Source organism: Scyliorhinus torazame, chromosome 27 (genome assembly GCF_047496885.1).
Source record: "Scyliorhinus torazame isolate Kashiwa2021f chromosome 27, sScyTor2.1, whole genome shotgun sequence".
Taxonomy (NCBI): domain Eukaryota; kingdom Metazoa; phylum Chordata; class Chondrichthyes; order Carcharhiniformes; family Scyliorhinidae; genus Scyliorhinus; species Scyliorhinus torazame.
In genome coordinates this window covers 4293001-4317734 of record NC_092733.1, presented here as the reverse complement: position 1 = coordinate 4317734, position 24734 = coordinate 4293001, and the positions used below count along the sequence as shown (strand labels likewise).

General features: G+C 51.9%; 1 protein-coding gene across 1 annotated transcript in view; it reads right to left on the bottom strand.

Annotated features, from left to right (window-relative positions):
- LOC140403138 (vascular cell adhesion protein 1-like) overlaps positions 1-24734 on the bottom strand; it is a 320011-nt gene that overhangs the window by 8684 nt on the left and 286593 nt on the right. Inside the window, exons 6-10 of the mRNA XM_072490802.1 lie at positions 15943-16257; positions 7639-7920; positions 6278-6559; positions 4317-4598; positions 1866-2147 (exon numbers count right to left, since the gene is read on the bottom strand). Of these exons, the coding sequence (XP_072346903.1) occupies positions 1866-2147; positions 4317-4598; positions 6278-6559; positions 7639-7920; positions 15943-16257 (1443 nt within the window). The remainder of the gene's footprint in view (positions 1-1865; positions 2148-4316; positions 4599-6277; positions 6560-7638; positions 7921-15942; positions 16258-24734) is intronic.

The window sequence follows — 24734 nt, the reverse complement described above, 5'->3', positions numbered from 1 at the left end:
CATCGAATGGACAAAAGCCATAATAGGGTGGCACCACACCCCCCGTGACACCCAGAAAAGCCTGGTCATTCCAGAGGACGGCCGCCAAAGGGGACCCAGGGCGCAGGGCGAGAAAAGCTGCAGGTTGCCTCCACCTCTGATGTCTGCCTGGGGGACCACCTAAAAGGAGTGTTAGGTCATGTAAGGTCAGAAAGTTAGACAACAGTTAAGTTGTCAGGGGTGAAACACATATGTTAGTGCTAGAGGTTTGAGCTACCAGTGGCCAGGCCGCCTAGTTGGTGAACCTGGAGGAGATTAGATTGTCCCATGCACGGCAGCCCTGGCACACATGTTATGTATCTTCCTGTGGCTGCCCGAGCCCCTTGCCCTGCTAATCCTTGCCCTCCGCATCATCCTCCTCGTTGGTTGAGGCCTGGCGTCTTCCTCAAGCATGTCGCTCCTCTGCTGCGCAATGTTGTGGAGGACGCAGCAGATCACCATGATGGGGAGACTCTCCGAGGGATGTATTGGAGGCCCCTCCAGAGCGGTCCATCTTCAGGATGCCAGTGCACCGCTCGATGACACTCCTGGTTGCAGCATGGGCGTCGGGTGCAGACATGTATGATGTGCAGCTGGTGGTCACATTGAGGGTTCGCGGCGGTTCTCGTAGGGGGACATGTGTCCCGTCGATCACCCCATGACCAGGAGCATCTCGGCAATGGCGGTGAATTCCGGTGCCCAGGCAACCTGGTGGCTCGGTCCATATTCAGATGGACATGTTGTGCCGCCTGAGCACATAGGAGCTCCGTTACGATGCTTATGCACCTGAGCACGGAGCTCTGTGAGATCCGAGGCAGGTCGCCACTCAGCGCCTGCAAGGACCTCGTGGCAAAGAAGTTCAGGGCGACCATCACCTTGGTGGCAAGCCAGGAACCGGTATCCTCCGACATACCCCTGCGGTTCCAGGTGTGCCATGATCCGGCAGATATGCCGTACGGTCTCACTGGTCAGCCACAGTCCTCGGCGACACGCACAGTCGGGCAGGTCCTCGTACGACAGGCTCTGTCGGCATCCATGGAACCTGCTGCGGCGCCTCTTTCCCACCTCCTCCTTGGTCTGTTGGACGGCTGGTTCTCCAACGTCACCAGCTGGCCTCTGCTCCACTTGGGCAGGCTCCGGTTCTGCAGGGCCATCTTTTAGGAGCTCCTGCTCGTGAAGCCTCACTGCGTCTGCCATGGATGCGGATACCAGGCAGATGCCAACCAATCCTGGTTAGATACCGAATTCCAATTTCTGCAGGGGGTTAAGGGCAGACATTTTAGCAGAGTGATCAATCCCAAAGGGCTACATGGTGGCCCTTGCTTGTACTGCAGCCCCTGCCCCCGCATACCCCTCCAATTCCGATTCCCAACAGCACATTTGGCCGTACCCGCCCCCCTCACTTTCCCCTCAGCTCGGCACGAATATGGCCGGTGGCACTCTGTGCGTCGAGGGGCCACAGTGGGCAGTTAGTGTGGTGCACAACCTGAAGGCTGCCTTGCAGACCGCGGCACTGGCGGTCTGTGCCGGGATACCTCAGTCCCAGGGGGCACCCGGATCCAACAGCCCATCCACGGCTACTGGGTCGGGCCAGTTAATGAGATGCTAATGAGATGTTAACATATGCGCACGTACATTTTGCAAGCCCACACCGGCGAGCGGAGTGTAACGCATTCGATATCGAGGCATTGGAGCATGGCGTTCCGTTGGGCATCCAGTGCCAACCTCGATTTTCAGCTGAAGAGCGATACTGCGCCCGATCGTGATTCACAATTGCAGCGTCGCGGGACGGGTAAACCCAGTCTGACTATTTATTCATTGAATTCTGACCAACATTACAAACTGACCTGTGACCCTGATGTCCACTTCCTTCTCTTCAATTCCATATCGATTGGTTGCTCTACATTTATAAACTCCTTGATGTCCTGATGTTGCGTGGGAAATACGGAGGACTCCAGGGGAACCAATCTCAACATTGCTGCTGTTACTGGGATCTTCCCACTTTAATGTAGGTGTGGGATTTCCATTGGAATTGCAGATCATTGTAACCTCATCACCTTTCCTGACGGTTACTGGAAACCCTGACACAGTTTTGTTATTTACTGATATGGTTGTGTCTCCTGGTTTATCTGGAAAAGAAATGTGAAACAATATGAAAATGGGAAGGTGTTTGGAGAATCAGCACAGCAGGGGTGGGACACAAGTTCAGCCCCATTGCCAGTGAGTTCCCAATTCCAGCCGTGTCAGTGTGGGACACATTCCACACTTTGTACAGAAACCGAAGCCGGGAAACTCAATGGTGCTAAACGGCACCTCAGATGCAATATGGTGCTGGGAGTGCACAGCCCATCATATTGGATCGAGCTGCTCCTTCGGCATCCAGAACAGCGACTGGAGCTATTTAAAACAATACATTTAATATTCTAAATAGGATTTTATTGTCTCTGTATAAACCTTTTGTGACATTGCAGTGTCCCAGTGTCGGAGTGATAAACTCACGCAGCAACTCCTGGTGCTACCAGGCAGCACTGGGCTTTTCACCAGCACTATTTAAAGGACTTATCCAGTACTTACAGGTTAGATGCTAGTTGGTCATTGAAGCTGATGATTAACATGTGAACATTCTGCAGCTCTTTTTCTGTCTGTGGAAACTATACTCTGATTGCTGAGAAGGAGATTTTGGTGCTGGTGTTGCACCAACTTGGATTGTTTCCAAACTGTTATAACCAGAACACATTGTGATTGGCCCCACTTCCCTGTCACTATGACAATTGATGCCCAGCCATGTACTGCAGTTCACTGAGCTGCCAACACCTCGCACCATGGACCGGCACTGTGTGGATTCACAGCTGTACCTCTCCTCCTGCAGTGTTATTGCTCGGACAGTCTGGGCAAACAGAGTGGGAGGAAGGTGCTTCTACACACAAAGAGGAACAAGAGGAAGAGAGTGTCACTCTGGATCACTCGTACTCATGTCCCAGAGGCTAGTTACAGAGCAGCATTGTTAGAGGCCGGGAATGGTCCATCCATGGTCGTTGCACTATAGGAAGGGTGTGACTGCACTTGAGGCATTGCAGAGAAGATTCGCCAGGATATTGCCTGGACTGGAGCAATTCTGCTTTGTCAGGAGGCTGATCTGTCTGGGGTTGTTCTCCTTAGAGCAGAGAAGGCAGAGCTCTGAACCTGACTGAGGTGTACAAAATTGTGACGTACATAGATAGATTAGATAGGAAGAAAGATTTCCCCCAAGTAGAGGTGTCAGTAACCAGGAGGCACAGATTTAAGATCAGCGTCACGGATGTTTGAGGACATTTGAGAAAAGTCTCTTCACGTAGACGGTGGTGGGAATCTGGAACTCGCTGCCTGAAAGGGTGGTAGAAGCGGGAACCCTCACAACATTTAAGAAACGTTTAGATGAGCACTTGAACACAGTCACACGCAAGGCAAGGGCTGGAAAATGAGGTTAGAATAGATCGTTGCGTGACACCTGGCATGGCCTGCATGGGCCAAAGGGTTTCTCTCTGTGCTGCAAAAATCTAGAACCCATTTGTCCCATCATCAGTCAGGATAGAATAGAATTGGAGTTTTACACAAAATAAATACAGACAGTGTTATGGGCCAGGCTTTAGAGAACCCCAAAGTGTATCATGGAGTTGACCTGATCGACAACTTTTAATACATTATGGTATGGGGAGCACACGGTCCACTCTACAGGTGCGGTACTGCAGAAATGGAAAAGTATTTTTTGAAGCAAAACAATGTTTATTCTATGAACTCAAGTTAACCTTTTTAAAACATACAGTGAACATCTTAGCAACCATTAATTTAAATACAACCCCCAAAGAATACAACACTAAGTAATGCTTAATAACTTCCCAAACAACATCCAGAAGACAAAAGAAATACCTTTTAACAGAAGCACATCAGGTTTACCTTCACTACTGAGAACATTTATAATTCTGAATTCACCAAATGATCAAGAGATAGTCTTTTCATGGCAGAGAGAACAACAGTACACCTGCTTGGTCTGGCTTCAGCTCCAATACTGAAAAAACGAAACCAAAAAAACACAGACACACCCAAGCTTTTCTCAAAGTGAAACTAAAAAGCAGAGCCAGAGCTCAGCTCCACCCACACTCTGATACCACTGCAGTAACATGAGCAGACAGACATTTCTTAAAGTGACATTCTCATGACAGCAGACTTTTGTAAACCAACATTAACAAACTGATATAATATTTCAATCCTCAAAAGATTAATTATTTATTCATTGAATTCTGACCAAGAAACAAACTGACCTGTGACCCTGATGTCCACTTCCTTCTCTTCAATTCCATATCGATTGGTTGCTCTACATTTATAAATTCCTTGATGTCCTGATGTTGCGTGGGAAATACGGAGGACTCCAGGGGAACCAATCTCAACATTGCTGCTGTTACTGGGATCTTCCCACTTTAATGTAGGTGTGGGATTTCCATTGGAATTGCAGATCATTGTAACCTCATCACCTTTCCTGACGGTTACTGGAAACCCTGACACAGTTTTGTTATTTACTGATATGGTTGTGTCTCCTGGTTTATCTGGAAAATAAATGTGAAACAATATGAAAATGGGAAGGTGTTTGGAGAATCAGCACAGCAGGGGTGGGACACAAGTTCAGCCCCATTGCCAGTGAGTTCCCAATTCCAGCCGTGTCAGTGTGGGACACATTCCACACTTTGTACAGAAACCGAAGCCGGGAAACTCAATGGTGCTAAACGGCACCTCAGATGCAATATGGTGCTGGGAGTGCACAGCCCATCATATTGGATCGAGCTGCTCCTTCGGCATCCAGAACAGCGACTGGAGCTATTTAAAACAATACATTTAATATTCTAAATAGGATTTTATTGTCTCTGTATAAACCTTTTGTGACATTGCAGTGTCCCAGTGTTGGAGTGATAAACTCACGCAGCAACTCCTGGTGCTACCAGGCAGCACTGGGCTTTTCACCAGCACTATTTAAAGGGCTTATCCAGTACTTACAGGTTAGATGCTAGTTGGTCATTGAAGCTGATGATTAACATGTGAACATTCTGCAGCTTGTTTCTGTCTGTGGAATCTTTGGCCGGGATTCTCCGAGCCTGCGGCGGGTCGGAGAATCGGCGGTGACGCAGGAAACTCCCACCACGCCGCCCTAACGCCGGGACGTAATTTTCCGGCAACCGGAAAATTGGCACCAATCGCGCCCGCACGGTCGACCTGCCGAATTCCCGTCGGGTTCTGCCGAGTCCCGCCGGGTTCCAACCTGGTACCACTGGGCAGGAGCTCGGACCAGCGGCCGTCCTGATGGGGTGGCGGGGTGATCAGACTCGGGGGGGGGGGGGGCCTCTCTACGGCGTCCAAGCCTGCAATCGCGTCTAACGATCGGCGGGTGCCCGCAATCTGTAGGGGCCCTACCTCCTACCACACCGGCTCGCTGTAGGGCTCCGCCATGTTGCACGGCGCTGGTGCAGAGACGGCCGTCGCACGCAGGCACGGACCCGCGCCAGCAGTGCAGGGCTGTGTATCGGCGCCAGAACTGTGTGGGGCACTCTGGTGCTGTGCTGGCCCCCTGAGGACCAGCTGAATTGCTGGGACAGAAGGCCCCTTAGACGTCGACGTGCACCACTCCGGTGTTTGCGTCGGCGTCACCACTTGGCCGGGATGTCAGAGAATTCCGGCCTATATTCTGATAGCTGAGAAGGAGATTTTGGTGCTGGTGTTGCACCAACTTTGATTGTTTCCAAACTGTTATAACCAGAACACATTGTGATTGGCCCCACTTCCCCGTCACTATGACAATTGATGCCCAGCCATGTACTGCAGTTAACTGAGCTGCCAGCACCTCGCACCATGGACCGGCACTGTGTGGATTCACAGCTGTACCTCTCCTCCTGCAGTGTTATTGCTCGGACAGTCTGGGCAAACAGAGTGGGAGGAAGGTGCTTCTACACACAAAGAGGAACAAGAGGAAGAGAGTGTCACTCTGGATCACTCGTACTCATGTCCCAGAGGCTAGTTACAGAGCAGCATTGTTAGAGGCTGGGAGTGGTTTATCCATTTGTCCCTTCATCAGCAAGGATGGAGTGGAACAGGAAACTTAATCAAAATAAATAAATAACAGAATGTTGTAACACAATGTGACCCTCTGGATCAAAATGGAGTGACTGAAATGCTGTTTCAATCCTCAAAAGATTAATTATTTATTCATTGAATTCTGACCAAGAAACAAACTGACCTGTGACCCTGATGTCCACTTCCTTCTCTTCAATTCCATATCGATTGGTTGCTCTACATTTATAAACTCCTTGATGTCCTGATGTTGCGTGGGAAATACGGAGGACTCCAGGGGAACCAATCTCAACATTGCTGCTGTTACTGGGATCTTCCCACTTTAATGTAGGTGTGGGATTTCCATTGGAATTGCAGATCATTGTAACCTCATCACCTTTCCTGACGGTTACTGGAAACCCTGACACAGTTTTGTTATTTACTGATATGGTTGTGTCTCCTGGTTTATCTGGAAAATAAATGTGAAACAATATGAAAATGGGAAGGTGTTTGGAGAATCAGCACAGCAGGGGTGGGACACAAGTTCAGCCCCATTGCCAGTGAGTTCCCAATTCCAGCCGTGTCAGTGTGGGACACATTCCACACTTTGTACAGAAACCGAAGCCGGGAAACTCAATGGTGCTAAACGGCACCTCAGATGCAATATGGTGCTGGGAGTGCACAGCCCATCATATTGGATCGAGCTGCTCCTTCGGCATCCAGAACAGCGACTGGAGCTATTTAAAACAATACATTTAATATTCTAAATAGGATTTTATTGTCTCTGTATAAACCTTTTGTGACATTGCAGTGTCCCAGTGTTGGAGTGATAAACTCACGCAGCAACTCCTGGTGCTACCAGGCAGCACTGGGCTTTTCACCAGCACTATTTAAAGGACTTATCCAGTACTTACAGGTTAGATGCTAGTTGGTCATTGAAGCTGATGATTAACATGTGAACATTCTGCAGCTCTTTTTCTGTCTGTGGAAACTATATTCTGATTGCTGAGAAGGAGATTTTGGAGGTGGTGTTGCACCAACTTTGATTGTTTCCAAACTGTTATAACCATAACACATTGTGATTGGCCCCACTTCCCCGTCACTACGACAATTGATGCCCAGCCATGTACTGCAGTTCACTGAGCTGCCAACACCTCGCACCATGGACCGGCACTGTGTGGATTCACAGCTGTACCTCTCCTCCTGCAGTGTTATTGCTCGGACAGTCTGGGCAAACAGAGTAGGACGAAGGTGCTTCTACACACAAAGAGGAACAAGAGGAAGAGAGTGTCACTCTGGATCACTCGTACTCATGTCCCAGAGGCTAGTTACAGAGCAGCATTGTTAGAGGCTGGGAGTGGTTTATCCATTTGTCCCTTCATCAGCAAGGATGGAGTGGAACAGGAGACTTAATCAAAATAAATAAATAACAGAATGTTGTAACACAATGTGACCCTCTGGATCAAAATGGAGTGACTGAAATGCTGTTTCAATCCTCAAAAGATTAATTATTTACTCATTGAATTCTGACCAATGTTACAAACTGACCTGTGACCCTGATGTCCACTTCCTTCTCTTCAATTCCATATCGATTGGTTGCTCTACATTGATAAATTCCTTGATGTCCTGATGTTGCGTGGGAAATACGGAGGACTCCAGGGGAACCAATCTCAACATTGCTGCTGTTACTGGGATCTTCCCACTTTAATGTAGGTGTGGGATTTCCATTGGAATTGCAGATCATTGTAACCTCATCACCTTTCCTGACGGTTACTGGAAACCCTGACACAGTTTTGTTATTTACTGATATGGTTGTGTCTCCTGGTTTATCTGGAAAAGAAATGTGAAACAATATGAAAATGGGAAGGTGTTTGGAGAATCAGCACAGCAGGGGTGGGACACAAGTTCAGCCCCATTGCCAGTGAGTTCCCAATTCCAGCCGTGTCAGTGTGGGACACATTCCACACTTTGTACAGAAACCGAAGCCGGGAAACTCAATGGTGCTAAACGGCACCTCAGATGCAATATGGTGCTGGGAGTGCACAGCCCATCATATTGGATCGAGCTGCTCCTTCGGCATCCAGAACAGCGACTGGAGCTATTGAACACAACGATTAACATATTCATCTTTGGATCATGCAATAGGACCATAAGATATAGGAGCAGAAATAGGCCATTCGGCCCATCGAGTCTGCTCTGCCATTCAATTGTGGCTGTTATTTTCTCATCCCCATTCTCCTGCTTCTCCCCATAACCCCTAACCCCTGATTAATCATGAACCTGTCTATCTCTGTCTGAAAGACCCTCAGTGACTTGACCACCACAGCCTCCTGTGGAAATGAGTTTTACAGATTCACCACCATCTGGCTGAAGAAAGCCCTCCTCATCTCAGTTTTAAAGAATTGTTCTTTCAGTCTGAGGCTGTGCCCTCGGGTTCTAGTGTCTCCAACTAGAGGAAACATGCTCTCCACACCCACTCTATCCAGGCCTCTCAGCGGTTGACCGTCAGGGTGGCACACCGCTCATCGTCTGGATCGATGCTGTATACCGACAGCAGCTGGTGTCGTTGATTCGGGGACAGCCTGTTTTTTGTCACGACACCGACTCGAAAAGGCGCCTTCGGGTCCTCGGTGTCACTGCTGTGTGGGAGGTCCGCATCGGACTTGGTGACCGTGGGTTGAATTGCCCGGACATTCCTGCGAGGCTGGCTGAAGCGATATGAATTGGCAGGCTGAGCTGCTCGACAACAGGCAGCAAAGTGGCCACGTCTGCCACATCGTAGGCATTGTCGAGATTTGGCAGGGCATTGCCGCTTTAAATTGGCGGAGCCACAGTTGCCACACGTCGTAGCGTCAGCACGTTCGCTGCTCCACCGTGCATGCGCGGTGCGGTCGTGTGTGGTGCGCGCCTGCGCATTACGTTCTTCAACGTCGCCGTCCCCTCGTTTGGTGCGCACAAGTGCGGGAGTCGGCGAAAAGCGCGCAAAATGGCCGCCCCCATCCAGGCTGAGGCCCTGGAGTTGCTCAATCACTTGGACCCGTTCCGCCTCGTGGGGACCTTGCCGCGCCGTTTCAGCCGCTCCTATATGGGAATACCGACTGGTGGCATTTTCGTGTAAGACACAGGTCTCGATGGCGGTCGCTCGGGTGAGCTGCTTTACTTTGAGGAGCTGCTGTCGTAGGGGGTCCGACTGAACACCGAAAACGGTCTGGTCGCGTATCATGGAGTCGTAGGTGGGCCCGTAGCTGCAAGATTGCGCAAGGATGCGGAGGTGCGTGAGAAAGAATTGGAAAGGTTCGTCCTTACCTTGCAAACGCTGTTGGAACACGTAGTGCTCGAAACTTTCATTCACCTCTATGCTGCAGCGAGTGTCAAACTTGAGGAGGACCGTCTTGAACTTTGTTTTATCTTCATCATCCACAAAGGTGAGAGAATTGGAAATCTGGATGGCATGGTCCCCGGCCGTGGAGAGGAGGAGAGCGATCTTCCTGGTGTCCGAGGTGCCCTCCCTGTCTGTGGCCTCAAGGAAGAGCAGGAAGCACTGTTTGAATATCTTCCAGTTGACCCCTAGGTTGCCGGCGATGCGGAGCGGCGGCGGCGGGCTGATGTTGTCCATGTTGCAGGGTGACGGAATGCTGGCGGAAGGCAGATCACTTGCAGGTAGGTCTAAGAAGTGCTAATATCCCTCAACTCCTGGTATCATATTGTGTTGGGTGTCCTGGATCCGTGGAACACATACAGGTCACCAACACTTGAAATAGTGTTGTATCATTAACTGTTGAATTATTGAATGATTTTATTGAATCATTAACTGTTTAACATACTCTGACTGTGGGTTAACACGATACCAGCTTTAACTAAAGACCTTTGCCTTGTCCTAACCAGTCGATGCACTCAGCACATGGTGAATATCTGTGCTGCAGGCTGTGAGCTCTGTCCTCCTAGCTAGCTGCAACTCGAATGAGCGGGAACTCTGATGCCCCCTGTCTTTATAGTGCGTGTGCTCTCACTGGTGATTGGCTGCGGTGTTGTGTGTGTTGATTGGTCCCACTGTGTGTCCATCAGTGTGTGTCTGCACCATGATATACTGGTGTATATTATGACACATGTTACATGTTGATGCAACAGAAATACATTCAGAGAATGCACTGTCTCAGGGCAGTTAGCAATGTTTCCTCTGATGCTGTTTGCTGTTCTGCTTCTTTCACTGGCCAGTACTTTTTAAATTGCTGCATGGTCCACGTCTTGACGGCAATGTTACTTGTGGTGGTCATTGTTTCTTCCTATAGGCTGCAGTCCTGACCCCTGCGTATCATTGTACCTCAGCAGCTCAGAGGAATATTTGCCGATCGGGAATTTTAATCACTTCGATTAAATGACCATCTGATAGATGATTTGTTTGTGAAATTGATTGGAATAGCTGAGATATTGCTCTGTCCTGATCTTCATGACTGAACAGAATGTTATGTGAAGCAGATCATTGTGTTTACATTCCAAACGGCACAGTCACTGCTTTCTTATAATCCTGGAATACCGAGTGGCAGCAACATTCCCTTATAATCAGAATAGTGAGTGTCACAAATACCCCCTGAAGCTGCTTCTCTTTGATTATATAGGATATATGGACCAGCAACAGGCCATTCTGCCCAATTAGCCATCTTTTATGTTCCACTCAAGCTAATTATCTGAATATGGAAACATGTCAGTAAATTTCTGACTCATTGGGAGGGATGTGTTTGTTTGAAATGATGTAAATCTGACACTCTGCAATTCTGACTACCATGAACGATCTGAATGCTTTCTGATTGCAATGCCTCTGATAAATCGGATTCTTACCATACACCACAATGAAAATGCTGCTATTCTTTGGTGGAACTGATGGATACTCCTCAAAGTGAGCTGTACAGATGATCTCTGTGGGACCAGCCGCCTGTGGTGTCCATGCTGCTGTTTGCCGGACAGTATTGTCATTTAACCATGTGGTTGAATTCAATTCTTCACCATCCTGAAACAATCTTACTCTCATCTTGTCAACGGGGTAAACATTTGAGACCTCGCATGTCAACGTCACTTCTTGCTTCACTTCGACGGGCCTTTGGTCAAAGATTCTTGGCGGATCCATAAAAGCTGTAACACAGACAAGAAATTTGCTTCATTTTGATTTGCTGCGATGTGTTTTAGTTCCCAATGGACAGAGCGGAAAATTGAGCATGTAGCCCTATACACACATCCCAGAATTCCATCACACTTGGTCACGGCGAGAAAACTGGAGCCACCATCAGGTCACATGCTTTCGTTTTGAAATTAATTCTTGCTACTCTTCAGACAGCCCAAATATTCAACTCTACTACCTTTGCACCAGTCACTATGAGTATTACAAGCTTATGGACTCACTAATTTACCTTCACTGTGATCTATAATTGCATCTGTCTACACCATCCCAGTTGAGGCTTGGATTTCAGTGTGTGGGATTCAGGCTGTCAATCTTTCAAGTGGGTTTTATTCTCCCTGCATCATGAGATTGGCTGACCTGCTCCGTGACCATCACCTCCTCTGGACACTGAGATGTGCAAAGCAGCCAAATGGATTTCCTTGAGACATCGCTGTCACTGTTAGGAAACCTCAGGCTGCAATCTGAGAGACACTGGAGAGGGATAATAATATCAGCACCTGGGCCAGTCTGCAGATAAACATTCTTTGCACCAATTTGTGTGTTGCAATCGAGCAGAGGGAAAAGCAATTTGCATCAAAACCTTGTTCCACTCATCTTAAAACATAGAACATAGAACAGTAGAGCACAGTACAGGCCCTTCGGCCCACAATGTTGTGCCGACCATTTATCCTAATCTAAGATCAACCTAACCTCCACCCCTTCAATTTACTGCTGTCCATGTGCCTGTCCAAGAGTCGCTTCAATGTCCCGAATGACTCTGACTCCACCACCTCTGCTGGCAGCGCATTCCACACACCCACCACTCTCTGTGTAAAGAACCGACCTCTGACATCTCCCCTATACCTTCCTCCAATCACCTTAAAATGATGTCCCCTCGTGACAGCCATTTCCACCCTGGGGAAAGGTCTCTGGCTATCCACTCTATCCAAGCCTCTCATCACCTTGTACACCTCTATCAAGTCACCTCTCTTTCTTCTTTGCTCCACTGAGAAAAGCCCTAGCTCCCTCAACCTTTCTTCATAAGATATGTCCTCCAGTCCAGGCAGCATCCTGGTAAATCTCCTCTGCGCCCTCTCCAAAGCATCAACATCCTTCCTGTAATGAGGCGACCAGAACTGGACACAATAGAACATAGAACATACAGTGCAGAAGGAGGCCATTCGGCCCATCAAGTCTGCACCAACCCACTTAAGCCCTCACTTCCACCCTACCCCCGTAACCCAATAACCCCTCCTAACTTTTTTTGGTCACTAAGGGCCAATATCATGGCCAATCCACCTAGCCTGCATGTCTTTGGACTGTGGGAGGAAACCGGAGCACCCGGAGGAAACCCACGCAGACACGGGGAGAACGTGCAGACTCCGCACAGACAGTGACCCAGCGGGGAATCGAACCTGGGACTCTGGAGCTGTGAAGCCACAGTGCTAACCACTGTGCTACTGTGCTGCCGAAATATTCCAAGTGTGGTCTAACCAGGGCTTTATAAAGCTGCAGCAAAACTTCGCGGCTCTTAAACTCAATCCCCCTGTTAATGAAAGCCAATACACTATACACCTTCTTAACAACCCTATCAACCTGGGTGGCAACTTTGAGGGATCTATGTAAGTGGTCTCCAAGATCCCTCTATCCCTCCACATTTCCAAGAATCTGCCTTTAACTCTGTATTCAGCATTCAAATTCGACCTTTGAAAATGAATCACTTCACATTTATCAAGGTTGAACTCCATCTGCCACTTCTTAGCTCAGCTCTGCATCCTGTCAATGTCCTGTTGTAACCTGTAACAACCCTCAACACTATCACTATCTTATCTCCCAGTGTCTACATAGAACATAGAACATAGAAAATACAGCACAGAACAGGCCCTTCGGCCCACGATGTTGTGCCGAACCTTTGTCCTAGATTAATCATAGATTATCATTGAATTTACAGTGCAGAAGGAGGCCATTCGGCCCTTTGAGTCTGCACCGGCTCTTGGAAAGAGCACCATACCCAAACTCAACACCTCCACCCAACACCAAGGGCAATTTGGACATTAAGGGCAATTTATCATTGGCCAATTCACCTAACCCGCACATCTTTGGACTGTGGGAGGAAACCGGAGCACCCGGAGGAAACCCACGCAGACACGGGGAGGACGTGCAGACTCCGCACAGACAGTGACCCAAGCCGGAATAGAACCTGGGACCATGGATCTGTGAAGCAATTGTGCTATCCACAATGCTACCGTGCTGCCCTTAAGAACAAATAAATCTACACTATATCATTTTCCCGTAATCCATGTACCTATCCAACAGCTGCTTGAAGGTCCCTAATGTTTCCGACTCAACTACTTCCACAGGCAGTGCATTCCATGCCCCCACTACTCTCTGGGTAAAGAACCTACCTCTGATATCCCTCCTATATCTTCCACCTTTCACCTTAAATTTATGTCCCCTTGTAATGGTGTGTTCCACCTGGGGAAAAAGTCTCTGACTGTCTATTCTATCTATTCCCCTGATCATCTTATAAACCTCTATCAACTCGACCCTCATCCTTCTCCGCTCTAATGAGAAAAGGCCTAGCACCCTCAACCTTTCCTCGTAAGACCTACTCTCCATTCCAGGCAACATCCTGGTAAATCTTCTTTGCACCTTTTCCAGAGCTTCCACATCCTTCCTAAAATGAGGCGACCAGAACTGTACACAGTACTCCAAATGTGGCCTTACCAAAGTTTTGTACAGCTGCATCATCACCTCACGGCTCTTAAATTCAATCCCTCTGTTAATGAACGCGAGCACACCATAGGCCTTCTTCACAGCTCTATCCACTTGAGTGGCAACTTTCAAAGATGTATGAACATAGACCCCAAGGTCTCTCTGCTCCTCCACAATGCCAAGAACTCTACCGTTAACCCTGTATTCCGCATTCATATTTGTCCTTCCAAAATGGACAACCTCACACTTTTCAGGGTTAAACTCCATCTGCCACTTCTCAGCCCAGCTCTGCATCCTATCTATGTCTCTTTGCAGCCGACAACAGCCCTCCTTACTACCCACAACTCCACCAATCTTCGTATCGTCTGCAAATTTACTGACCCACCCTTCAACTCCCTCATCCAAGTCATTAATGAAAATCACAAACAGCAGAGGACCCAGAACTGATCCCTGCGGTACACCACTGGTAACGGGGATCCAGGCTGAATATTTGCCATCTACCACCACTCTCTGACTTCTATCGGTTAGCAAGTTCGTCATCCAACTGGCCAAATTTCCCACTATCCCATGCCTCCTTACTTTGTGCAGAAGCCTACCATGGGGAACTTTATCAAATGCCTTACTAAAATCCATGTACACTACATCCACTGCTTTACCTTCATCCACATGCTTGGTCACCTCCTCAAAGAATTCAATAAGATTTGTAAGGCAAGACCTACCCCTCACAAATCTGTGCTGACTATCCCTAATCAAGCAGTGTCTTTCCAGGTGCTCAGAAATCCTATCCTTCAGTACCCTTTCCATGACTTTGCCTACCACCGAAGTAAGACTAACTGGCCTGTAATTCCCAGGGTTATCCCTAGTTCGTTTTTTGAACAGGGGCACGACATTCTCCACTCTCCAATCCCCTGGTACCACCCCTGTTGACAGTGAGGACGAAAAGATCATTGCCAACGGCTCTGCAATTTCATCTCTTGCTTCCCATAGAATCCTTGGATATATCCCGTCAGGCCCGGGGGACTTGTGTATCCTCAAGTTTTTCAAAATGCCCAACACATCTTCCTTCCTAACAAGTATTTCCTCGAGCTTACCAATCTGTTTCACACTGTCCTCTCCAACAATATCGCCCCTCTCATTTGTCAATACAAAGTCTAGTGTCTTTGCATTGCCTGAAAGAATATCCTGAATGAAGATACAGTACTTAGTAATATTGTCATGGGAGTGTCCCCTTTAGAAAGTTTTTTGTCTTATCACATGGCTTCAGTGATGTCATTGTGTGGGTGGAGTCTAGGTTGAGTGCTCTTTTGGCGGGTTGGTGCAAACTTGATAAGCCAAATGGCCTCCTTCTGCACTGGAGGGATTCTACAGATTCTGTGGCGAATTAAAAACTAGTCTCAGTAATGCTGCCCATGAAACTATCATTGATTGTTCTAAACACCCATCTGGTTCACTAATGTCCTTTAGGGAAGGAAATCTGCTGTCCTTACCTCGTCCGGCCTGCATGTGATTCCAGACCCACAGCAATGTGGCTGACTGGCTCTTAACAGTGTTCTGAAATAGTCGAGCAAGGCACTCCCTTCAAGGGCAATTATAGTTGGGCAGCAAATGTGGGTGTTACCAGTGACCCCCACATCCCGTTAAATAGTAAAGAAAACTGGCTCAAGGAGTTGTTTCTATTCCTGCAGCAATTCCTCATGTTCTTATGTCTTGCAAAATCTTTATTGACCCTTTCAAACTAATGTTGCACACTGAGTGACTAAAAGCCGTGTGGGTAATTTACAGTTACACATTGGACAAAGCAGAAAGCTCCAAATTTGCTGCTGGATCCAACAATTTTTATCCAGCGCATTTTGTTCTTTGGATAAAACATGCGCTATTGAATAGTTTATTGCTGGAATGTTTTCCATTATTTATTGTCTACAAATTTGAGATATTTAACCCATTCTCAAAAAGAGGAGAGCGTTTCTCACTCGAGAGGAACTTACAGTGAGCTCGCAGAGTCACAGAGCAGTTTGCGATTGGTTTTGTGCTGTTAGAGCCCAGGTCCACTTCTGCCAAGCAGGTGTACTCCTGTCCATCATCTGACACACTGGCAGTGAAACTGAAGACATTCCTCAATCTTATATCTTCATCCGGGAAACCTTGTTCTCCTGTGGAATTAATCTGAAGAGTCTGATTCCCTCTCAGCCATGTGAGGATGAGTTTATTGTTTGGATAGACCCTCGGACCAATGCACTCCAGACTATACGTTTTGTTAACTTCCAGCACTTCCGGAGGTGAAGTAATGTTTATCTCTCGATCTGTTAAAAGACATTAAAGGAATCATGACATAAAATATATCTGAAACCTCCTGTTGCACTCCTCCATTCTCTCATCACATATAATTTTCATATAGTATGCAGGCAGTCAATATGTTCAATAGAGGTTATTCCAGTCAGAAATGTCCTTCTGGCCCATAAACCCTATTAAAGTTTTGCTTCAGTAATTCTCTTCACTTTGCACAAAGCCATGAGTAACAATCTTGGACTTTGATTCAATGTTAGCAATGACAAAAAATGAAACTATTATTGAAAAGAATCACAGGGCAGAATCTTCCCTTGGGGAGTATAATCGTGTTGCTGTGAATAGAAATTCGAATGATTTCTATTCAGGGATGGGACAGCTTGACCTCTGCGACCTCGCACTGGCCGTTCTGTGTACATGCGTGGGAAGCCCGGTGAATCTTGTCACAATGGGTCGAGATTGTTGGTGGCAGAGTTAAAGGAGACCCAGAGAGCCATTCACTCACTTCAAGCGGGAGCATCAATCTGCCAGTCATCCCAGAGGCAGAGACCTACTACAGATAACAGAATGGCACAGATCAGAGTGTGGCACCATGGCCCAGCAATGCCAATCCTTCCAGGTAAGGCAGGGGAAGGGGTTCAGTCTCCCAGAGACGCAGCCGGAAGTCATCCTGGATGACCAAGGCAGCCTGGGTGGAAGTCGTTGCAGATCAAAGTACCTGTGGGACCGACAGAAGTGCCAGTGCAGCAGCACGGGCAGGGGATAAACGATCGGCTGATCGTGCATCCTTTGCCTGTGCAACAGCAGCATAGGGAGCGTGCTCCTAAACTCATCACCCATTGGCATGACATTCGACCTTCTGTCTGTCTGCAGGACAGGAGGAGGGAATGGGCCATTACTGGTGCCGCCATTTTGGATATCAGAGTGCTCAGCACCTTTGAAGAGGAGGCCACCAGACTGGCCGAGGCGACAGGGGCTGTGCCAGTGCTAAAGGGAAGACAGGAGTCCCCTAACAAGCCAGTGATGATGCCTCCTGCAGTTGTTAGATGTGCTGACAGGGTGACATTGTTTTAATAAGGGAGACTATTTAGGCTCCCACAAAATATTTTCCTTCACTTTCCAGACATCAGCAAGAAAAGAAAGAGGAGGTTGAGAAAAGGAGCAATAGCTCCGGCTCCAAAGCCACCTCAGAGGATCACTGAGTAGAATCGTCTATATGTTGGGTTCAAATTAGAATGATTTGTATTCGGGGGCGGCACAGCGAGCCTCCTGCGATCTCGTGCTGGTCAGCTCATTAAATATGCACGCATGAGAATCTCGAAGAATCTTGTGGTGGATCGGCACAAAGTCGCAGTGCCCTCCCATCATGGCATTTGCCTGCACCCTCCACCAACCCAGAGGCATTCACTGACATCATTTCACAGCTGGAGACCAGGCCCCTGCTGGCGATCAGGCCCCTGCTGGAGATCAGGACTCTGCTGGAGATCAGGACTCTGCTGGAGACCAGGCCCCTGCTGGAGACCAGGCCTCTGCTGGAGAACAGGCCCCTGCTGGAGATCAGGCCTCTGCGAGAGACCAGGCCCCTGCTGGAGACCAGGCCCCTGCTGGAGACCAGGCCCCTGCTGGAGACCAGGCCACTGCTGGAGACCAGGCCCCTGCTGGAAACTAGGTGCCTGCTGGAGACGAGGCCCCTGCTGCAGACCAGGCCCCTGCTAGAGATCAGGCCCCTGCTGGAGACCAGGCCCCTGCTGGAGATCAGGACTTTGCTGGAGAACAGGCCCCTGCTGGAGAACAGGCCCCTGCTGGAGATCAGGACTCTGCTGGAGACCAGGCCTCTGCTGGAGACAAGGCCCCTGCTGGAAACTAGGTGCCTGCTGGAGACGAGGCCCCTGCTGCAGACCAGGCCCCTGCTAGAGATCAGGCCCCTGCTGGAGACCAGGCCCCTGCTGGAGATCAGGATTTTGCTGGAGTACAGGCCCCTGCTGGAGAACAGGCCCCTGCTGGAGATCAGGACTCTGCTGGAGACCAGGCCTCTGCTGGAGACAAGGCCCCTGCTGGAGACCAGACCCCTGCTGGTGATCAGGCCCCTGCTGGAGACCAGGCCCCTGCTGGAGACCAGGCCACTGCTGGAGACCAGACCCCTGCTGGAAACTAGGTGCCTGCTGGAGACCAGGCCCCTGCTGGAAACTAGGTGCCTGCTGGAGACCAGGCCCCTGCTAGAGATCAGGCCCCTGCTGGAGACCAGGCCCCTGCTGGAGATCAGGACTCTGCTGGAGACCAGGCCCCTGCTGGAAACTAGGTGCCTGCTGGAGACGAGGCCCCTGCTGCAGACCAGGCCCCTGCTAGAGATCAGGCCCCTGCTGGAGACCAGGCCCCTGCTGGAGATCAGGACTTTGCTGGAGAACAGGCCCCTGCTGGAGAACAGGCCCCTGCTGGAGATCAGGACTCTGCTGGAGACCAGGCCTATGCTGGAGACAAGGCCCCTGCTGGAGACCAGACCCCTGCTGGTGATCAGGCCCCTGCTGGAGACCAGGCCTCTGCTGGAGACCAGGCCACTGCTGGAGACAAGACCCCTGCTGGAAACTAGGTGCCTGCTGGAGACCAGGCCCCTGCTGGAGACCAGGCCCCTGCTAGAGATCAGGCCCCTGCTGGAGACCAGGCCCCTGCTGGAGATCAGGACTCTGCTGGAGACCAGGCCCCTGCTGGAGAACAGGCCCCTGCTGGAGATCAGGACTCTGCTGGAGATCAGGCCTCTGCTGGAGACAAGGCCCCTGCTGGAGACCAGACCCCTGCTGGTGATCACGGCCCGGCTGGAGAACAGGCCCCTGCTGGAGATCAGGACTCTGCTGGAGACCAGGCCCCTGCTGGAGACCAGGCCCCTGCTGGAGATCAGGACTCTGCTGGAGACCAGGCCCCTGCTGGAGACCAGGCCCCTGCTGGAGATCAGGACTCTGCTGGAGACCAGGCCTCTGCTGGAGACAAGGCCCCTGCTGGAGACCAGACCCCTGCTGGTGATCAGGCCCCTGCTGGATAACAGGCCCCTGCTGGAGATCAGGACTCAGCTGGAGACCAGGCCCCTGCTGGAGACCAGGCCCCTGCTGGAGACCAGGTCCCTGCTGGAGATCAGGCCACTGCTGGAGACCAGGCCCCTGCTGGAGATCAGGACTCTGTTGGAGACCAGGCCCGTGCTGGAGAACAGGCCCCTGCTGGAGATCAGGACTCTGCTGGAGACCAGGCCCCTGCTGGAGACCAGGCCCCTGCTGGAGACCAGGCCCCTGCTGGAGATCAGGACTCTGCTGGAGACCAGGACTCTGTCGGAGACCAGGCTCCTGCTGGAGACAAGGCCCCTGCTGGAGAACAGGCCCCTGCTGGAGATCAGGCCTCTGCTGGAGACCAGGCCCCTGCTGGAGACCAGGCCCCTGCTGGAGACCAGGCCCCTGCTGGAGATCAGGACTCTGCTGGAGACCAGGACTCTGTCGGAGACCAGGCTCCTGCTGGAGATCAGGCCTCTGCTGGAGACCAGGCCCCTGCTGGAGACCAGGCCCCTGCTGGAGATCAGAACTCTGCTGGAGCTCAGGCCCCTGCTGGAGACCAGGCCCCTGCTGGAGATCAGGACTCTGCTGGAGACCAGGCCCCTGCTGAAGACCAGGCCCCTGCTGGAGACCAGGCCCCTGCTGGAGACCAGGCCTCTGCTGGAGAACAGGCCCCTGCTGGAGATCAGGCCTCTGCTGGAGACCAGGCCCCTGCTGGAGACAAGGCCCCTGCTGGAGACCAGGCAACTGCTGGAGACCAGGCCCCTGCTGGAGACCAGGGCCCTGCTGGAGATCAGGCCCCTGCTGGAGACCAGGCCCCTGCTGGAGATCAGGACTCTGCTGGAGACCAGGCCCCTGCTGGAGAACAGGCCCCTGCTGGAGATCAGGACTCTGCTGGAGATCAGGCCTCTGCTGGAGACAAGGCCCCTGCTGGAGACCAGACCCCTGCTGGTGATCACGCCCCGGCTGGAGAACAGGCCCCTGCTGGAGATCAGGACTCTGCTGGAGACCAGGCCCCTCCTGGAGACCAGGCCCCTGCTGGAGATCAGGACTCTGCTGGAGACCAGGCCCCTGCTGGAGAACAGGCCCCTGCTGGAGATCAGGACTCTGCTGGAGACCAGGCCTATGCTGGAGACAAGGCCCCTGCTGGAGACAAGACAGCTGCTGGTGATCAGGCCCCTGCTGGAGACCAGGCCTCTGCTGGAGACCAGGCCTATGCTGGAGACAAGGCCCCTGCTGGAGACCAGACCACTGCTGGAGAACAGGCCCCTGCTGGAGATCAGGACTCTGCTGGAGACCAGGTCTATGCTGGAGACAAGGCCCCTGCTGGAGACCAGACCCCTGCTGGTGATCAGGCCCCTGCTGGAGACCAGGCCTCTGCTGGAGACCAGGCCACTGCGGGAGACCAGACCCCTGCTGGAAACTAGGTGCCTGCTGGAGACCAGGCCCCTGCTGGAGACCAGGCCCCTGCTAGAGATCAGGCCCCTGCTGGAGACCAGGCCCCTGCTGGAGATCAGGACTCTGCTGGAGACCAGGCCCCTGCTGGAGAACAGGCCCCTGCTGGAGATCAGGACTCTGCTGGAGATCAGGCCTCTGCTGGAGACAAGGCCCCTGCTGGAGACCAGACCCCTGCTGGTGATCACGGCCCGGCTGGAGAACAGGCCCCTGCTGGAGATCAGGACTCTGCTGGAGACCAGGCCCCTGCTGGAGACCAGGCCCCTGCTGGAGATCAGGACTCTGCTGGAGACCAGGCCCCTGCTGGAGACCAGGCCCCTGCTGGAGATCAGGACTCTGCTGGAGACCAGGCCTCTGCTGGAGACAAGGCCCCTGCTGGAGACCAGACCCCTGCTGGTGATCAGGCCCCTGCTGGAGAACAGGCCCCTGCTGGAGATCAGGACTCAGCTGGAGACCAGGCCCCTGCTGGAGACCAGGCCCCTGCTGGAGACCAGGTCCCTGCTGGAGATCAGGCCACTGCTGGAGACCAGGCCCCTGCTCGAAATCAGGACTCTGTTGGAGACCAGGCCCGTGCTGGAGAACAGGCCCCTGCTGGAGATCAGGACTCTGCTGGAGACCAGGCCCCTGCTGGAGACCAGGCCCCTGCTGGAGACCAGGCCCCTGCTGGAGATCAGGACTCTGCTGGAGACCAGGACTCTGCCGGAGACCAGGCCCCTGCTGGAGACAAGGCCCCTGCTGGAGAACAGGCCCCTGCTGGAGATCAGGCCTCTGCTGGACACCAGGCCCCTGCTGGAGACCAGGCCCCTGCTGGAGATCAGAACTCTGCTGGAGCTCAGGCCCCTGCTGGAGACCAGGCCCCTGCTGGAGATCAGGACTCTGCTGGAGACCAGGCCCCTGCTGAAGACCAGGCCCCTGCTGGAGACCAGGCCCCTGCTGGAGATCAGGACTCTTCTGAAGATCAGGACTCTGCTGGAGACCAGGCCCCTGCTGGAGACCAGGCCTCTGCTGGAGAACAGGCCCCTGCTGGAGATCAGGCCTCTGCTGGAGACCAGGCCCCTGCTGGAGACAAGGCCCCTGCTGGAGACCAGGCAACTGCTGGAGACCAGGCCCCTGCTGGAGACCAGGGCCCTGCTGGAGATCAGGATCCTGCTGGAGACCAGGCCCCTGCTGGCGATCAGGCCCCTGCTGGAGACCAGGCCACTGCTGGAGACCAGGCCACTGCTGGAGGATCAGGACTCTGCTGGAGACCAGGCACCTGCTGGAGACCTGGATCCTGCTGGAGATCAGGACTCTGCTGGAGACCAGGCCCCTGCTGGAGACCAGGCCACTGCTGGAGATCAGGACTCTGCTGGAGACCAGGCCCCTGCTGGAGACCAGGCCCCTGCTGGTGACCAGGCCCCTGCTGGAGACCAGGCCCGTGCTGGAGATCAGGACTCTGCTGGAGACCAGGCGCCTGATGGAGACCAGGCCCCTGCTGGAGATCAGGACTCTGCTGGAGACCAGGCCCCTGCTGGAGACCAGGCCCCTGCTGGAGACCAGGCCCCTGCTGGAGATCAGGACTCTGCTGGAGACCAGGCCCCTGCTGGAGACCAGGCCTCTGCTGGAGATCAGGACTCTGCTGGAGACCAGGCCCCTGCTGGAGACCAGGCGCCTGCTGGAGATCAGGACTCTGCTGGAGACCAGGCCCCTGCTGGAGACCAGGCCCCTGCTGGAGATCAGGACTCTGCTGGAGACCAGGCCTCTGCTGGAGACAAGGCCCCTGCTGGAGACCAGACCCCTGCTGGTGATCAGGCCCCTGCTGGAGAACAGGCCCCTGCTGGAGATCAGGACTCAGCTGGAGACCAGGCCCCTGCTGGAGACCAGGCCCCTGCTGGAGACCAGGTCCCTGCTGGAGATCAGGCCACTGCTGGAGACCAGGTCCCTGCTGGAGATCAGGACTCTGCTGGAGACCAGGCCTCTGCTGGAGACCAGGCCCCTGCTGGAGACCAGGCCCCTGCTGGAGATCAGGATTCTGCTGGAGACCAGGCCCCTGCTGGAGATCAGGCCCCTGCTGGAGACCAGGCCACTGCTGGCGACCAGGCCCCTGCTGGAGGATCAGGACTCTGCTGGAGACCAGGCGCCTGCTGGAGACCAGGCCCCTGCTGGAGACCAGGCCCCTGCTGGAGACCAGGCCCCTGCTGGGCTCCATGCAGATGACGAGGTTATGGATTGATCAGAGTGACATTTGGCGATGCAAAGACAGGCATTAATACCCCAGTCCAGTACAATTTGGTTGCAATCCCTTTTTGTGAGGTCTATTTGTATCCTTGGTAAGGAGACAAGCCAAACAATTTTGCATGTGAGGCCTCACAAAGGCATCAGTTAATTGCACACACCCATGCGACACTCAACCCCACTTGAATTCAAAGCTAACTTCCTCTTTGCCTCCTTACTTGCAGCCTTCACCTACATGTTCGATCAATGGTACATTTGAACAAGAACAAGGAGAGTGAGTGAAATGACCTGTGTGCTGGACAGTGTGGAAGGCTGAGAGATTAGCTATGGAACCATTAAGAGCTCTGGTGAATGGTTGGACCTCCACACCCCCAGAAGAGGTACTGTCATTGAGTGGATCGATATTTTTCAGGATTATAAAGATGTCAAAGGATATGGGGTTACTGGGGAAATTGGCCCAGTTACAAGAATTTATTGATTAAAACACACGGAGGAACAATCTCAAGGGGCAAAGAACAAACAAAGAACAAAGAAATGTACAGCACAGGAACAGGCCCTTCGGCCCTCCAAGCCCGTGCCGACCATGCTGCCCGACTAAACTACAATCTTCTACACTTCCTGGGTCCGTATCCCTCTATTCCCATCCTATTCATATATTTGTCAAGATGCCCCTTAAATGTCCCTATCGTCCCTGCCTCCACTACCTCCTCCGGTAGTGAGTTCCAGGCACCCACTACCTCAAAAGATGATTTCCCTCCTGCTAATTTAAGTTCCCTGGCCCGCCAAACGTCCTGCTCCAGTCTGGCCCAGGGGATTCTGTCCACAGAATAATAGACCACAGAAGGAGGCCATTGTGCATGTGTCGACATCCTGAAGAAGCTATCCAATCAGTTCCACTCCCCAGCTCTGGCCTCACACATCTGCAACCTCTTCCCCTTCAAACATTTATCCAATTTGCCGAGCCTCCATTGAATCATAGTTGCGAGTATTCTTGTTGCGTTTTCCAGTTCAAGTGTTCATCATTAACCCCCAGTATAGACCTCGACCATCAGGCCAAAAGGCACAGGAGCAGAAGTAGGCCATTCGACCCATCGAGTCTATTATATCATTCAATTAAATCACGATTGATCTGATATAATCCTCAACCACCTTTCCTGCCTTACCCCATAATCTTCTACAGGGAAATACACCATTCCCTGCAGCAGCTCAGCACGTCTTCATCACAGCACCTTCCAAACCCATGGGGCGAGATTCCCCGTCGCCGGAATCGGAAAACATGACTGGGCGGAGTTCGGCGTGGTTGGTGCCGGGCGCCCAATGGACCGCCATTGTCCAGTGCCTCGACAGTAGCCTCAATACATTCTACTCTGCACGTACAGTAAACGCCGTTGGCATATCACTAATGGCCCGCTAATCTCCAGGGACCGCCGCGGTGCTCCGGCTCCACCTGGAGGAATTAGCACCGGCGAGTTTCATTGGGGTTTTAAAAACAGGCACCATAGCTGCTGAGGGAGAGAGAGGAGGTAGGACAAGCAGCGGCGCCAACATGCGGTCCTGGCACAACTGGCTGGTGGGAGGGTATCTACCAGGGAGGGGGAGCAGCAGGGCATGTCGGAGTGACTAGGGGATGGGCCATGGGATCAGGGTGAGCCCAGCGGGACCAGGGAGTCCAAACATGGACCGCCACTGCCGAGGCCTGCAAGGCAGCGATCTAGTGCTGCAGCCCGATGACCAACCATTGTGGCCATGGTTACATAGAGTGACACCGGTCGTATGGGAGCCCCCACCTCACC